This window comes from Suncus etruscus, chromosome 6, assembly GCF_024139225.1.
Source record: "Suncus etruscus isolate mSunEtr1 chromosome 6, mSunEtr1.pri.cur, whole genome shotgun sequence".
Lineage (NCBI taxonomy): Eukaryota > Metazoa > Chordata > Mammalia > Eulipotyphla > Soricidae > Suncus > Suncus etruscus.
The window spans coordinates 113,882,163-113,897,698 of NC_064853.1; the positions used below are offsets into that span (position 1 = coordinate 113,882,163).

The 15,536-nt window shown below is 40.5% G+C and overlaps 1 protein-coding gene across 4 annotated transcripts in view; it reads right to left on the bottom strand.

The window, feature by feature from the left end:
• The window catches only part of ST6GAL1 (ST6 beta-galactoside alpha-2,6-sialyltransferase 1), a 179,796-nt gene that overhangs the window by 21,003 nt on the left and 143,257 nt on the right, over nt 1–15,536 (bottom strand). For 3 of the 4 annotated variants that reach the window (XM_049775739.1, XM_049775738.1, XM_049775740.1), the window contains 2 exons: nt 15,342–15,467; nt 8,449–9,106 (listed from right to left, as the gene is read on the bottom strand). In XM_049775739.1, coding sequence (XP_049631696.1) covers nt 8,449–9,055 — 607 coding nt within the window. In that variant the 5' untranslated portion in view covers nt 9,056–9,106; nt 15,342–15,467. The remainder of the gene's footprint in view (nt 1–8,448; nt 9,107–15,341; nt 15,468–15,536) is intronic. The other variant, XM_049775741.1, reaches the window with a different exon arrangement.

The following is a 15,536-nucleotide window of genomic DNA, read 5'->3' on the forward strand; positions in this document are numbered from 1 at the left end:
CAGATAGAATGATTTAGGAAATATCCCTAAGCTAAGATCCAATGAATGGTGAATGGTGAACAAGAAAAGGGCCAGGTATGTGTATACACAGCAAGTATTCAGACCTCAAAAAAAGAGTAAAAACTAGGCAGGAGACAAGTAATTTAGAAAAAGAAAACTAATAGGTGGTAGATAGGAAACACCACATAGTATAGTATAGATAGTATAGCGGTAGGGTGTTTCCCTTGCAAGCAGCCAACCCACGACCAATGATGGTTCTAATCCTGGCATCCCATGTGATCCCTTGTGCCTGCCAGGAGTGATTTCTGAGCAGAGAGTCAGGAGTAACCCAGAGTGCTGCTGGGTGTGGCCCAAAAAACCAAAAACGAGTGAGAGAGAGAGAGAGAGAGAGAGAGAGAGAGAGAGAGAGAGAGAGAGAGACAGAGACAGAGACAGAGAGACAGAGAGAGAGAGAGAGACAGAGAGAGAGAGAGAGAGAGAGAGAGAGAGAGAGAGAGAGAGAGAGAACGAGAACTTTTAGGCCTCTAGGAAATCATCATGTGTAGCAACAAATCAAAGTTACACAAAAATGGTTTGCAAAGGAAAAGGCTTCAGGAAATAGTGTCTTCTCATTAATAAGAACTGGAATGAGAGCAAGAGCAGACAGATATGCAAATAAAAGAAAGATAAATGCATCTGTACATGCACAAAATTGTGATCGGTGTTTAGAAATTTCTATTGAATCAGCTTCTTAGAAGATTCATAAGTAACATCAGAATCCCCTGCCTCCAGGTCCGGTAATTCTAAGTAACCTGTAATTAAGATGAAAGAAATTGTCCCACAATTTGGGCCAAGTGTTCGTTTAATGATTATCATATGAGTCATAAAATCATTTTTACATTCTGATTCTGTTTAGGGAAACTAGAAACAATATTAAGGTTGAACTATGCTATGGTCAACAAGCTATAATTGTCCTTTGTTTTTCCAGATAAATTACCACTGAGTACTAACCAAGCCAATTCTTTTACTAATGTCTGCAGCAGCCTTTGTATTATCACTGCAGAGAAATCACTGCACAAACACCTCGTGGTTTCAAATATGAAAGTATTTCCTACCTAGTTCTTTACAGAAACATTTGCTATAAACAACCATGACCTCAAAGTACCTCAATTCCAGGTGGTCAGATCAGTCCTTGCTCAGCCCCAGAATTTGTGCTTCCACTCTCTAAGCCCAGTACCTCCTTAACTTCTATCATATAATATACCTCTGATACCTAAATCCCTCTTGGTGGCCCTTCTGAAATGTTCCTTTCTATTCTTTCTTTGTTTTTTTTTTTTTTTTTTTTTTTTTTTTTTTTTTTTTTTTGGTTTTTGGGCCACACCCGTTTGATGCTCAGGGGTTACTCCTGGCTATGTGCTCAGAAATCGCCCCTGGCTTGGGGGGACCATATGGGACGCCGGGGGATCGAACCGCGGTCCTTCCTTGGCTAGCGCTTGCAAGGCAGACACCTTACCTCCAGCGCCACCTACCCGGCCCCAAAGAATTTTTTTTTTTTTTTTTTTTTTTGGTTTTTGGGCCATACCCTGTGAGGCTCAGGGGTTACTCCTGGCTATACGCTCAGAAGTTGCTCCTGGCTTCTTGGGGGACCATATGGGACGCCGGGGATCGAACCGCGGTCCGTCCTAGGTTAGCGCAGGCAAGGCAGGCACCTTACCTCCAGCGCCACCGCCCGGCCCTTCTTTCTTTGTTTTACCAATGTGAACTTTTTCATAAGTTTTCTCATTGTTCTCTTTTCTGATTAAAACCACTAGCTTGATCTAAATGAGCCATAAATCTGATTTTCTGCTCTGTTCTTTTTTCCAGAATTAAATACTGAAAGCAGAGATATCCATCCACCCTGGAAAATCTGAAAATGTTTCCAAAACTGAAACACAGTCCTTGACAGGTTCATGCTCCCCAGATAATATGGCCGAGCCTGTCTCCAGGCTTAGAAGCTCAATTCCTACTTTACATTCAAAACAATTTCTAGTTAGATACTCTTTTCTGTCTCTACTGCAGGATGACTTTCAAATCAGATCTTTATCTCTACTGCCACAGCTACTGCTTAAACAGACCTAGAATTCGTGACCTGAAGGTAGAAATACTCCCTAAAAATAGATGATAAAACAGATGATAAGTCTTGGCCAACTTGCTCTGCAAGGAGTCTTGCAAAGAAATGAGAAGACATTTATCATCCCATTGCTCAAAAGCCTTCTATGATTCCCAATGGCTTCTAGAATGAAACCTAAAGTCTTCATTGTGACCATCACTGTCCTCTATCAACCCACCCTGGCTACCTTTTGTCTCATTCCCCAGCCCTCTTTGCCATGCTGGGTCAGGTTAAAGTGCCAAATGCATTCTGTACTTGGTCCTAGATGGTCTTCTTTCTGTCTTTGTCATAATTCACCATGAAATGAGTATGGGAAGCAAAAATTTCAGAAGACTTAAAAAAGGTAAAATAGAGACTATTCCCAGCATTACTTTGTGGGAAGGTGGCACAGGTTACTCTGACTGATACTCATTCTGACACTGCAAGCCTGAATATTTAGTGGTGACGCCTGGTGATGTGGTGCTTGAGACTAAAGGCATTCAATCTCCTTGAGTAGAGGTAATGATCAGAAAGTACATGTGGTGGTGTCTAAAATGGAGTGAGAGAGAGAGAGAGCTGAGAGAGAGAGGTGAGAGAGAGAGAGAGAGAGCTGAGAGAGAGAGAGAGAGAGAGAGAGAGAGAGAGAGAGAGTAAAATGTCTGCCCCATAGGCAGGCAGAGTGGAAGGTGGAGAGTGGAAGGGAAACTGGGCACACTGGTGGTGGGAAATGTTCATGAGTGAAGGGTGGTGTACATGGGAAGAGTGAAACTCAATCATGAACAACTCTATAACCACAGTGCACAGTGTTTAAATAAAAGGAAAAAAATAAAATAGGGGGGGAAAAAAGGAAGTCTATGTGTTGCTGATGATTGAACTTGGTCTCAAATTTGCTAAGTAGGTGCTTCAAGTCTTTTAGACATATCCATTTTCTTTATGGCATTTCTAATTCACCCTCCTCCTCTTTACTTTTCTCCCCCTTTCCTTCCATTGCTTGGTAGCTGCAGAACCACAATCAAAAGCCAAAGATTTGTCATTGATCAATAGTGTCTGTTCTCTTGTTTTCTTTCTCTATATACCACAGATGAGTGAGATCATCACCTCAGGACTTTTTTTTAACCTAACAAGGGATAAAAATACATTATATTGACCTTTTTGGAGGGGCACACTTGGTGGCACTCAGGGGCTATCCTGGCTCTGCTCAGAAATCACTTATGGCAGACTTGAGAAACTATATGTGATGCCGAGGATCGAACTTGGGTCAGCTGTGTGCAAGGCAAACACTCAATCCACTGTGCTATCCCTTCAGCAGCTATATTGACTTTTATAATAAAGTTATAATTAAAATGTTTAAGAGCATAAAGCATAAGTGTGGGAACTGTTGAGTCAAATAACCAGTTTCAGGCCGGGAGTCTAGCAGCATGGGGTTCGGCAGGCCACAGCTATGCCAGAGGCCTTCTTAACCAGGTCTAAGGGGGGTGCGGGACATGGGTAACCCCAACACCCCTCTACCGCCTTGCTCCAGATCTCCAGGGCTTCCCCGGGCCACATGCCTGGGAAAGCCAGCGAGTTGGGTCCCTTGGCGGAGCTTGAAGGTACCCTAGGCATTCCCCCATTATCCATTCGGCTCCTTAGGGAGGGTCTGGGTGGGGCTCTGAACTTCCGGCCTCCCAGCTTCTTGAAGCAGTCACTGGTAATCTCTTTCCAGTCTATATTTTCAAAATCGCGCACAAGATACATTAATAGTACTCACTATCATTGAATTATGTTTTTATGTGTGCAGAATGTCCATTTTGTACTCTGCCCTTTTGCACACCCCTACAAAAGATCATTTTTCTCTTTAACTTCCTTAACCCCTATCATCATTACTCCTCATTTACCCTTTTTAACTCAAGTACTGCAGAGTCCTAAGTCACAGACCAAAGTGGTGCCCTGGAGTTAACACCCACTCAAGTATTCCAAAAGGCATAAAAAGGACACGTATGTCTTTTCAACATTTCATGGGTGCTTTCTTTCATGGCTATAACTTTTGCTGAATATTTTCTTATACAGTGACGACCCCCACCCCTTTTTTATCTTCTCTTTGTGAACTGCTCAATATGGAATTTGGTGTGAAAGAATCCCTCAGTTTAATGCTTATGTTTGATCCAAGTCATGGGTATTGTTGGACATGTTCTTACGTCCCCATATACTCTGATAATGCCACATGGCTTTATTTTTTGTTTGCTTAGGCACACTAAAACGGGAAAATACTATACAAACAAATAAGTTCTTATCTAATAGAGATGGGAACACACAAATCTTGTAATGCAATGGGACCTTACACCCTGAACATTGACATAAAGACCTGGCACAGGCCTCAGAAGAATGGGCATTCTCCATTCACCCCTGATCTAGAGAAGACATCTACAAAACATCCAAGGTTGTCTATAACATCACCTGGAGGCAATCTTCTACCAGGAAAGACCCTACAGCTGCTTTGACATTGATCTACTCAAAAGAGACTTCCCTTAACACTGAGAAGACTTAACAACAACAATGACCTGCTTACTGGACAGGGCTTCCTGTATTGCCCCTTAATTGTGAGGTGAAACTAAAGGATACTCCACACCAGCCTGACTTCAACGTAGGATGTGCAGATTCCAGGATCTTTAATACAGAAACCTTATGCCAACAATAGGACTGTGTGAAAAATAAAACTGTATTGGCACTACAGACAATGACTTGGATTGAATAAACTAGTTTGCCTGGAGCCTAGAGTTGGTCTTATGCCAGGAAACTTCAGGGGTAGTGGTCTCCTTATATTTAGACCAAGGCTATTCCTTTCTATTACCCCCATATTTTGGTGGGCCTATGCAAACAATATTTGCCACTCTAACACCGTTTTTTTGATTTGGGGGGGGGTTTGGTTTTTTTTTTTTTGGTTTTTGGGACACACCCGGCAGTGCTCAGGGGTTACTCCTGGCTGTCTGCTCAGAAATTGCTTCTGGCAGGCATGGGGGACCATATGGGACACCGGGATTCGAACCAACCACCTTTGGTCCGGGATCAGCTGCTTGCAAGGCAAACGCCGCTGTGCTATCTCTCTGGGCCCTCTAACACCGTTTTTACTGTGCCCTTTTGACTAACCCTTAAAAAAAAAAAAACAACTCTTGAATTTTTGATGTTAACTTAAACTAATATGTATGTACATGAATATATAAAAAATATTATGCCTTCAATGTTAAGGAGTCACATAAATCTCATGGTTTTAGGTTGCTTTGTGTACTGCTAAGATATGTTATAATGTACTACAATCTGGGGACTTGTGGACAAAGTAATTGTACATGGGTTCTGCCTTATTTTTCTTAATGTTTTTTTGACTGTAAGTTCAATATTTAGGCGTCAGCAAGGGGATTTCTTCTGAGAACTCTGTTTATGGGCAATTGTCCTTTCACTGTAACTTTACCTTGTCCTCTTTGCACCATTGTTCTCATAATTAAAAACAAACAAACAAACAAAAAAAAACAAACAAAAAAAACCAGTTTCAAGTCCCAGCCTGCTCATTTTCCTCTCCAGCTATTGACCCATTATATAAGCTTTGGAGCTGAAGCATCTAGCTCATAAATAAAATAGAATGATTGAGCCTTACCTGGCTGTATTACTGCAGGCATTTTAGCACATGGCAGGTACATATAAGGTTTACTGCAATGGGGGAAATATTTTTTAAATATTTTATCATATAAATGAGAATTCCAAAAGTGCTGATATTTTACATGTATAAATATAAAAAAATGATGATACATACCACTTGTTAGTTTGTGGAGATGACAAAAAGACAGAACATTACTACAGTTTTTCTGGTTAACAATTTTGCACTAGATTAAAAAAAGTTATAAAATATGCCCTACTTTTGTCTTCTGTCTCATTCTTATGGACATTTCCTCTTTGGAGGAAGATTGCTGCCTAATAGTAAGAGGTCTAAATTCAAGGGGTTTTTCCCTTCCCTTTCTTCTTTGTAGTCTAAGTTACTGACTATATTTTTTGAAGAATCCATAGATGGATAAATAAATGGCTCAATATATTGTTATGCTAAACAATAGAATACTATGTTACAAGGTAGAACAGGAGCTGTACAGTAGGTATTTCTCTTGCATGCAGCTCACCCATGTTCAGTCCCTGGCATCCATATAGTTCCCTGAATACCACCAGGAGTAATCCCTAAGCACAGAGGGAGGAGTAAGCCCTGAGCACTGCTAGGGGCAACCCAAGAACCAAAAGAGAAAAAGCAAAACATTAGTTCTAAAAATCAATGCTCAGTAGGGTATTATGCACTTGAAAGTTACTAAAAGAGAATATCCTAGAACTTCTTATCTCAAAAAATAAATAATAAAAATGTGTTATAATGAAGTATAGGCAAAAATTAAAGGCAGAAGCCACAAAAGCAGGCTGGGGATATGAGAAGTGGGAGGTAAATTCACTAGTGAGAGGAAAATTCTCTTCACTAGTGGAGAGATTGGTATTGGAACATTGTACGCCTAAAATTCAGTCATAAATATCTTTGCAACTTTGTAATTCACAGTGATTCAATAAAAAAAATTTTTGAAAAGAATAAATGCAGAACAACTGACCTAATATGTAAATGCCTCTCAAGATCAAAGTCCTTCCATGGAAAAATTATATTTGAAATTATAATTGCCATTTTTAGTAAAAGATTACTTTAATGCTTATTAAAAATACTCTACAGTAGGGTGAAATGAAAATTGTGGTCCCATGTCAGAGAAGTGTCAGACTCTGCCTCAAGCAACACAATTACAGCTAGATAGACAATAACTTGACGCAAAAAGTGACATTTTAGAGCCAAAGAGAAAAAGAAAAAAATTCAATTCAGTATTAAACACACACACACACACACACACACACACACACACACACACACACACACACAAACCAACTGCACTTAGTTTCTAGAACACAAGGTCCAAAAGAAGCCAAGAAAGTCAAAGCAAAACTTGGGGTGCCATTAGTCACTTGGCAACCCCTGCTAGAAGTGATGCCTATTTGGAAAGGTACAAATATGACCTCACGACTTCTTTCTGCTCTAGAAAATCCAACTTGGATCTACTTTTCCTCTTTTGAGAGCCTGTGCTTAGTTTCAGGCTACTTTTCCTGGCAGATATATGAAGGAAATAAAAAATGAGACACATGACCTCACCTGCTCTGGCACCTTCCGGAGCCTCGCAGCAGAGCAAGTCTTCCTGTGCCTGGCTTCCTTTAGCCTTATTCATTTCCCAATCACCCAGAAACACATGCTCATAAAATAAGGGCCTAAACAAGCCTTATGCAAATAGAAACCTCTGTGTTATTCACTTATTTACAAATATAGACACATCTTCTGCTTGGGGTGGAAAGGAGTATACTTAGCCCTGTTCTGGAGACCATGGATTGGCAGGGATTGAACCCAGGGCTTCCGCATACACATGTGTCTCAGTCCTTTGAATGCTCTTTTTAGTATCTATGTTTTCTATCTTTTAAATATATGTTATGTCAAGAAAATAAAATCGATATCTTCTCTCTAATGAGTTTTATCCTTAATAAGGTATAGTGAAAAACTGTCTGAGTATCTGATGAAAGCTATGGACACTCTTGGGAAAATGCACAGGCCACATGCATACATATTAGACACACTAATCTTAATTAGGGATTCATGAATCTCCTAAAACTGGTTCACAGTTCCCAAGGGCAGAAATTCCTTTTGTAATTAATTCTTTTCTAAGACAAAAGCTGAAGATGATGAAGCTAGTTGAGATCCAAAACAACATTGGAGGGGCATAATGAGATAGTATAGCAGGTAGGGTGCTTGTTCTGTTGGAGGCCAACCCAGGCATCCCACATAGTCCCTCAAACACCACCAGGAGTGACCCTTGAGTGCAGAGTAAGCTCTGAGCACTATTGGTTGTGACTCCCAAAACAAAACAAAGACACAGATGGTCTTCAATCAGTAAAACCACAAATATCCAGACCTAAGGGTAAAGTCAAAGTGTATGCTTTAATGCTTTCAAATTAGTGTTTTGTTTATCAGTAACAAGAATAGTCTTGTCAATTAAAATTTTCTGTAGAACCAGCAAACCAATATTTCTAAAAGACTTAAAAACGATCTATGTAATCAATAAAAATGTTGCAAACCTGGGTCTCCATCATTTCAGCTGTTCCCCAATGTCCCTCTGAATCACAGTGCCCCGAAACTCACTCCTCAAGGTTACAGAGCCAAATTCGGATTTCTACTCTCCACTCCCAATAGATGCCCAGCTACTCTAACTGAGCACTGACTGTTGAGGTATCAACTTTAAAACCCCTGAACCCACCTATTTCTTGGCCCAGTTGGGAGGACTTCAGAGATCCTGCTGATGAGACAACAGCACACCGGCCCCATAGCCCAGTCTTGGTCCTAAAGTTCTCCTTGGGGAGGAAGCCCTCCCATTCAGAGGTGTTGAAGGGAAAATCTGAGGCTTCCACCATGGAGACATTCACTTGGTTCCGAAGGTGGCAGCTTAGGGCTTCTGCACTGAACTTGACACCTGGCCCTGGCCCCTTGTAGGACACTTTGTACTTATTCATTTTCAGATAATTCTTCCAGATCTTCTGCAGCCTAGGGATAAGGTTTCTGGAAGAGCTCTCCTTGTTCCACACCAGGTGGGAGTTCTCTAGCGTGGTCTTAGATGGACCCCTGAGCCTGCTGAGGTCTTGCTTGCCCCTGAAAGGGTCCTGAATGCTGCTTGAAGACACAGACTGGGAAACAGAGCCCACACTCTGCTTCTGCAGACTCTTCAAGGCCTGGAATTCCTTGGTTTGCAACTGAAGAGAATTATAGCCATCCCCTTTCTTCATCTCTTTCCATACACATATAATCCCAAATAAGAGACAGACCAGCACAATGCAGCTGAACTTTTTCTTCAAGTTGGTGTGAATCATAATGAAGGGCGGATTCGAAAAAGACACTCTGTTCTGAGCAGAAAAACAGTCCTAAAAGAAGTGAGACAAAGCAAAGAAATAATGTTTGTTTCTTGTTTTTGTTTTTAAAATCTAAATTTAGTAATTAGCAAAAAAAATGAGCTGTGTGCTGAGCAATGAATGAATGAATGAATGACGAAGCTTAAATTCCAGACTGGTTTCTACATCCTGTCAGGTCTGTAAACTTTTGCAACTCTCAAAAAGGTGTATCCTTAGTTTGGGCTTCAGACATTTCCTTCTCCCTCTAAGATGTTGTGTATTTTTACACCTTTCCTTTTAGTGGCCAGAGATTTTGATTCATGCTGTCTTGTGTCAGCTTCCTAACAAGAGTTTGAGTGTCTCTAGAAGTCAAAGCCCACAGCTTACACTTCACTGGGTTTTAGAGCCCCACACTACTGGTTAAATAAAGCTAGGCAGGCTTTAAAAGTGACAAAAGCTGGCCTAGACTTGGGTTGGGGTCCGGGGTTGGAGATGCTCGAACCTGGGGGGTAAGTCCAAAAGGATTAGGAATGCCCAGGGTCCGAGGAAAGCTCACTGTCCAACTGAGGAGACACAAACCTTGGAGGATGCAATCACACATGGTTTATTCAATCATGGAACGTTCCGGTCCACTCACAGCCACCTGACGCAGCAGGAATTTTTGGTCTTTAGTTAGACCCTGAGCTATTCCTCACATAAGTTTTTAAGGAGTTTTACATGGTAATTAGCAAACAGGTCAAAGCATTTCATAGGTTGTACAAATTTTATGAGTTTGAAATTTACCAATCTTAGAAAATGGCGTAAATCCTGTCCCTTCATGACCTCACATGTGTTCCACCCTCAGCCTGATGTTTTTCTTGATAAAGGTAGCTCTGCCAGGTGGTCCCTAAGTGTGTACTAATTTGGCTTGGGGAATGTCCTTTGCTGGCAGGGCTGGCAGGACTGGAGGTTCCCTGTGCCAGGGTGGAGTTGTCACTCTAGGTTGTGGTCTTTACTGTGGGGGAAGTCATGAAGTTATTTTGTTAAAGATAAATCTCCTAGCAAGCTAGTGACAGAAGCAAGATCAGCGTTAGTTTTTAACAATTTTTGTATTTTCTGTATCACCCTCCTATTGGTTATGCTGTATTTCATAGTGGAGTTGTCACTCTAGGTTGTGGTCTTTACAGTGGGGGAGGTCATGAAGTTATTTTGTTAAAGATAAATCTCCTAGCAAGCTAGTGACAGAAGCAAGATCAGCGTTAGTTTTAACAATTTTTATATTTTCTAGATCACCCTCCTATTAGTTATGCTGTATTTCATAGTGCCTTGGTTTCCTTTTGAAACTATTTCAGAGTTTGCTTTTTCTGCTTGATGCCAGAGTGTCTTATCATGTACTAGGGTGGAGGTGTCACTCTGGGCTGTAAAAACTTTTTAGCTAGCAAGTGACAAAAACAAATTTAGCATGTTCTTGACTCATAACTACTTTTGACCTAATGTTTCACTCTTAGTAAGTTATGTTTTAAAGTGCCCAGATGTCTTTTTGATTTCTTTCTTAAAGGTCCTGTTATTTCCTCAGTACGCATCAAGTGAGCAGGAGTGTTTCTTATCTCCTTAGGCCAGTTAATAAGCTAGACTGGGGTCCCCATGGGCAGTGAGGTTCTGCCTGCCTGTCAAGGGTTCTGAAATAACTTGCTGGGGAAAAAAAAACTTTAAAGGCAAGGAGGGGTTTTTCTAAGCTATATGAAAAAGGGAAAGCACAAACTTTGTAAGAGGAAAAAACTAGTTTCTTGCTAACTATATTATTCTAAGCTAACAGCTTATATCTACTATTCCTAGATACTATAAAACACAAGAACTCAGAATTAAACTTAAACTCAATGTCGGGACTCAAAGCCAAACTTTTTATTTCGCATTTGTCTAGCACTCTTCCTGACCAATTTCCTTGTATCTGACTTTTTTCCTAAAAAAATGTCTTTTTCTGTTAGGTGGGCTCAAAGAGCCAAGTGAGCTTGGGTCCTCCTCATCTCCAGGCTGCTTCTGGCCTGAGGTTCCACCCAACTGCCTGTCAGGGGCTTGGGGCAGTTAGAAGAAGAAGCCAAAGACCCAAGATTAAAAACTGTAAAAAAAAAAATTTACCAGAAATTAAAAATAAAGTCAAAATAAAAGTCACACTAAATCAAAATTGAAGGTCATGTCATTTCCAGCCTCTACACTACAAGAAAAAAGAGTGAGTCTGTCATCTACAACATCGGAACTCACACTTCATAAATTACTAAGGGGCTTAACACTCTTTTAAAGGGGCAGAAAGAGACCTTTTACCATAGATAATGCCAAAGATTTGTGAATTACCTTTCCCTGATGACTTCAATGTTGGTCTCCTTCCTGCAAATGAAAAGCACTAGCTTCTTCACTTTGTAGCATTCAGCTTTATAAGAACACTACTAAGTGATAAGCATCTATGCTTTCATGGTAAAGGAAGGAGAGCTTAGTTAGAGCACAGGCAGAGGAACAAATAAGGAAAAGAAAACAGAAAGCAAGCCAAGATGTCATTTTGTGCAAATTCACCACAGCTAGAACCATGGGACCACACAACTCCAGACAATAATAAAAAAAAAAAAGATATCTTTTGGTCTGTGTAATGGACCTTTCCTTGCCAATCATAAAGCAGGTATAATATCCATTTTTATAGACTGCAAGGTCAAAGTGGTTAGGATCACAGTGGTAGAGAGTAGGAAGAACAAATAACTCTGAGGTTCAAATCCAAGAAAATAGATTCCAGGATTTATGCTTCCCTCCTTGACACTGAAATAGACTGAAATATTGAAAGTTCTAGAAAATGAAGTTTACTAAGAAAATAGGGCCTAACAGATCTCTTTATGTATCTGGTAAAAGTTCTACTTCATTTTCCCAGAATTTATTGTGTAACTGAAAGGAAGATGGTAGTACTTTGAACTCAAACAATGTCTGTATATTTTGGAGAGCATTAAATTCACTTCTAAGCAACTAAACTTATTTACCTACCACTGTGATTCTAAACATTCAGCCCAAAATTTTTCTACTAGTAGAGAGATTCCACTTCCAATGGAAACTATTTCTAAGAATATCAAGGATAAGTACTTGAATCTTCACCTTTTGGTGACCTCGGCAAGTCACTTAACCTCTCTGCACTTAACTTTCATAGATTATGCATCAGTGTCTAAATGGGCTCCTGATAACCCACAAATGTAAGACACACAGAGAGTTAGGTATGGAAAAAGGGTTGAAGTTTCCACCTCCTCCCATTTATACCATTCTTACTAGCACTCTACATATTCAACAACCCAGAAACTTTCCAAATTCCTCCTCTTGATTTTTATTTTTTTATGGAGACTATTACATAAGCATTGCTAATTTGAGAATTGCCCATTAGTAATGAACTAAATCTTTAGACTTAATCCCTCACTCTAGCCCAGACAGTGAGATTGCAATGGGACTAATGGTGCCAACTTTCTAATCACAACGCTGATTCTCTACATGGATTCTCTATATGATTCTCTATATGAATCCTCTATGGATCCTCAGACATTCCAAGTGAGCCAGATTAAATGGGAAAGCTCTGGCAAGAAGAACAGGAGACCAACCAATGGGATATGAGGTCCACAGGAAGAAAATAAGGGAACCAGGTTTGGAAAAAAGAAAAGTAGCCACAGTTGAAAAAAGGTTATAAAATGCAGCTCAGGGCAGTAAGACCCCATTCTTAGATTCTTCTGAAGTCACTTCTGTTTTCATAACAAAAGATATATTTAAAATGGGGGTTGGAGTGATAGCATAGCGGTAGGGCATTTGCCTTGCTGGCAGCCAACCTAGGTTTGATTCCCAGCATCCTATATGGTCCCTGAGCCTGCCAGGGGTGATTTTTGAGTGCAGAGCCAGGAGTAACCCCTGGCTACTGCTGGGTTTGGTCCAGACAAAACAAAACAAAACAAAAAGACACATTTATCACTCTTAAAATTTAGGAAATAATCATGACTTGGGGAAATGTGAGTTAAGAACTTGGCTGAAGACAAAATAAATGAAAAATATATTTTGTGGGCTGGAGAGATAGCATGGAGGTAGGGTGTTTGCCTTGCATACAGAAGGATGGTGGTTCAAATCCCAGCATCTCATATGGTCCCCTGAGCCTACCAGGAGCGATTTCTGAGCACAGAGCTAGGAGTAACCCCTGAGCGCTGCTGGGTATGACCCAAAAACCAATATATATATATATATATATATATATATATATATATATATATATATATATATATATATATATATATTTAGTTGACCAATATATATATATTGGTCAACTAAATAAACCAAATACATAGTTTTTACCAATCAATATTACTGTGCCCTAACTTACTCACAGAGAACTGCAGGGGAACAAGGATGAGGTGGGGCAGGAGAGTTTGAATTAGATGAATAAAAAGGTATAGGAGGTGTTCTGAAAAGAAAGCAGAGAGCAGCCTCTCAGCCTGAGGCCAATGTGGTGGTGCAACAGAATAGCGAACAATGGCAAAATAAGTGCTAGCCTTGGATCACGTAAGTTTTAGGTCTTTTATCTGAGACTCTGATATAAGTAACTTCCATCAGAAGAAACCAAGCAATTCTTCCTACCACCCCAACCAATGACACCAGGAAAAATGAATTTTTTCTCCAGGACTCATGAAGTTCCAGAAATGATGTAATAAACACAGAAGGAGGCAAGTTCAAACATAAGGTCAATGAAATGGGGGAGAAGGCTGGCTGTCTCAAGTCAGAAAACTAAAGAACTCAGTTTCCCCAGGCCCCAAATGAAGTATAGCTAAAGACCTAGAGGAGCTAGAGGGAAAAACTAACACTTTCCTTCTAAACAGTAGGCACCTGTAAGACCTCATTTTATCTTTACCACAACACAACAAATTACCCTTTAGCAAGGAAAAAATGAAGAAAAATCAAGCTAGAAAATCACCAGGTTTCCAAACCAGGTCTGTCTGACTAAAAGTCCATGGTCTTTGTACTCAAGGACAGATGTCTGTGGTAAAGGCAGTGAAAAGTCAGTGTTGACCCAACAGGACACAGGGATCAGAGTCCCTAGAGACAACTCCATACACTGAACAATCCCAATTCTGGGTCATTGATATACTTCTCAGAAGCCCTATGCACAGAAAAGTTTGTTACGAGACCTAGTAATAACACTGTCAAAAATAGCCCATGTCTGAATGGCTCCATTTATGGCTGAAGAAACTGAGATATTATAAGTGCACATCAACTGCAAGTGGCACAAGTAATTTGGAAATGGTGACCCTGGGACTTTTATGCAAATCAGTAAAATGGAAATGGTGAAAGGTGGGAGGAAGGAATTCATCTTTACTGTCCTAGGAGTCAGTACTCAGCTTTCAGCCATCACCAACTCTCCAAGGTTGAGATTCCTAAAAAAAAAGTTGATGGAGGGTGTGGTGTTGGAATGCATTTTTGCATAAAACCTTGCCAGCATCAACATTATAAATCACAGTGTCTGAAAGAAAAGGACTTGGGCTCAAAATGGGGGCCCGTTTTCCCAAATCTACAGACACAATTAGAGTCCTGCCTCATTTCATGGTTTCAAAACTATCGGACACTTTGGTTCATGAAATCTAACAACACAGAAGGCTCACAATCTCCCAACTCACTGTTGGCTAGAACTTCTTGACATTAGCACTTGAAGAATACTTAATACATCAAGTCTTAAAATCTTCTCTAATGAATTAAAAAGGAAGAAATTGCATCCAAGCAGCCTCACAAGAGTGAAAAGAGTAGCATATTCTTCACAAATTCTTTGGGAAAATACACCAAGCTTTGAATTTTCCAGTTACACCCCAGACTGACTTTGTCGAACTCCACACCTCCATACCACTGTCTTCTCTCCTAGTCCACCAGTCAGGACAGCCTTTCCTCTTGGCTTTCTGTACCTGAGGACTCCCCTTCTCACTAGTGCTGTACTGGTTCCCAGTTTCTTTATCTCAAGTGTATGGTGATACTTTTTCTGCCTACCTTTGCCACAAAGCAACTGCTGCTGGCATTAATTCTGAAACCTCAAAGTCTACTCTGATTGATGCAAGAAAGTATAGAAATAGGCAATCCTCATCCCCACTCCCACTAATAAAATAAGTAACAAAATAAACAAAACATGAGGAAAATAGCATAGCCAGATCTTGAGCCCATTGGACTCTAAAAATGCCAGCACTCTGAGTTAGCTGCAGAAATGTGTCTCCTTATGCTTCCTGGCCCCTGCCTTCAAGGTCCTTACCTGCTTGCTTCTGGCTGCAGGTCCTCCAAGACTTCAGGAAGTGGCACTCTTCTTCATGAGAAAGGATGTTGGCTTTATTGGGTCCGGAGGCCAAGGCTCATTAGTCTGTGAATAACTAAACACCATCTGCAGAGGCAATTTTTTAAAAGTGTATTGTGAGAGAGAGGGAGGATGTAAGCTCTGCTTACTTCTCAG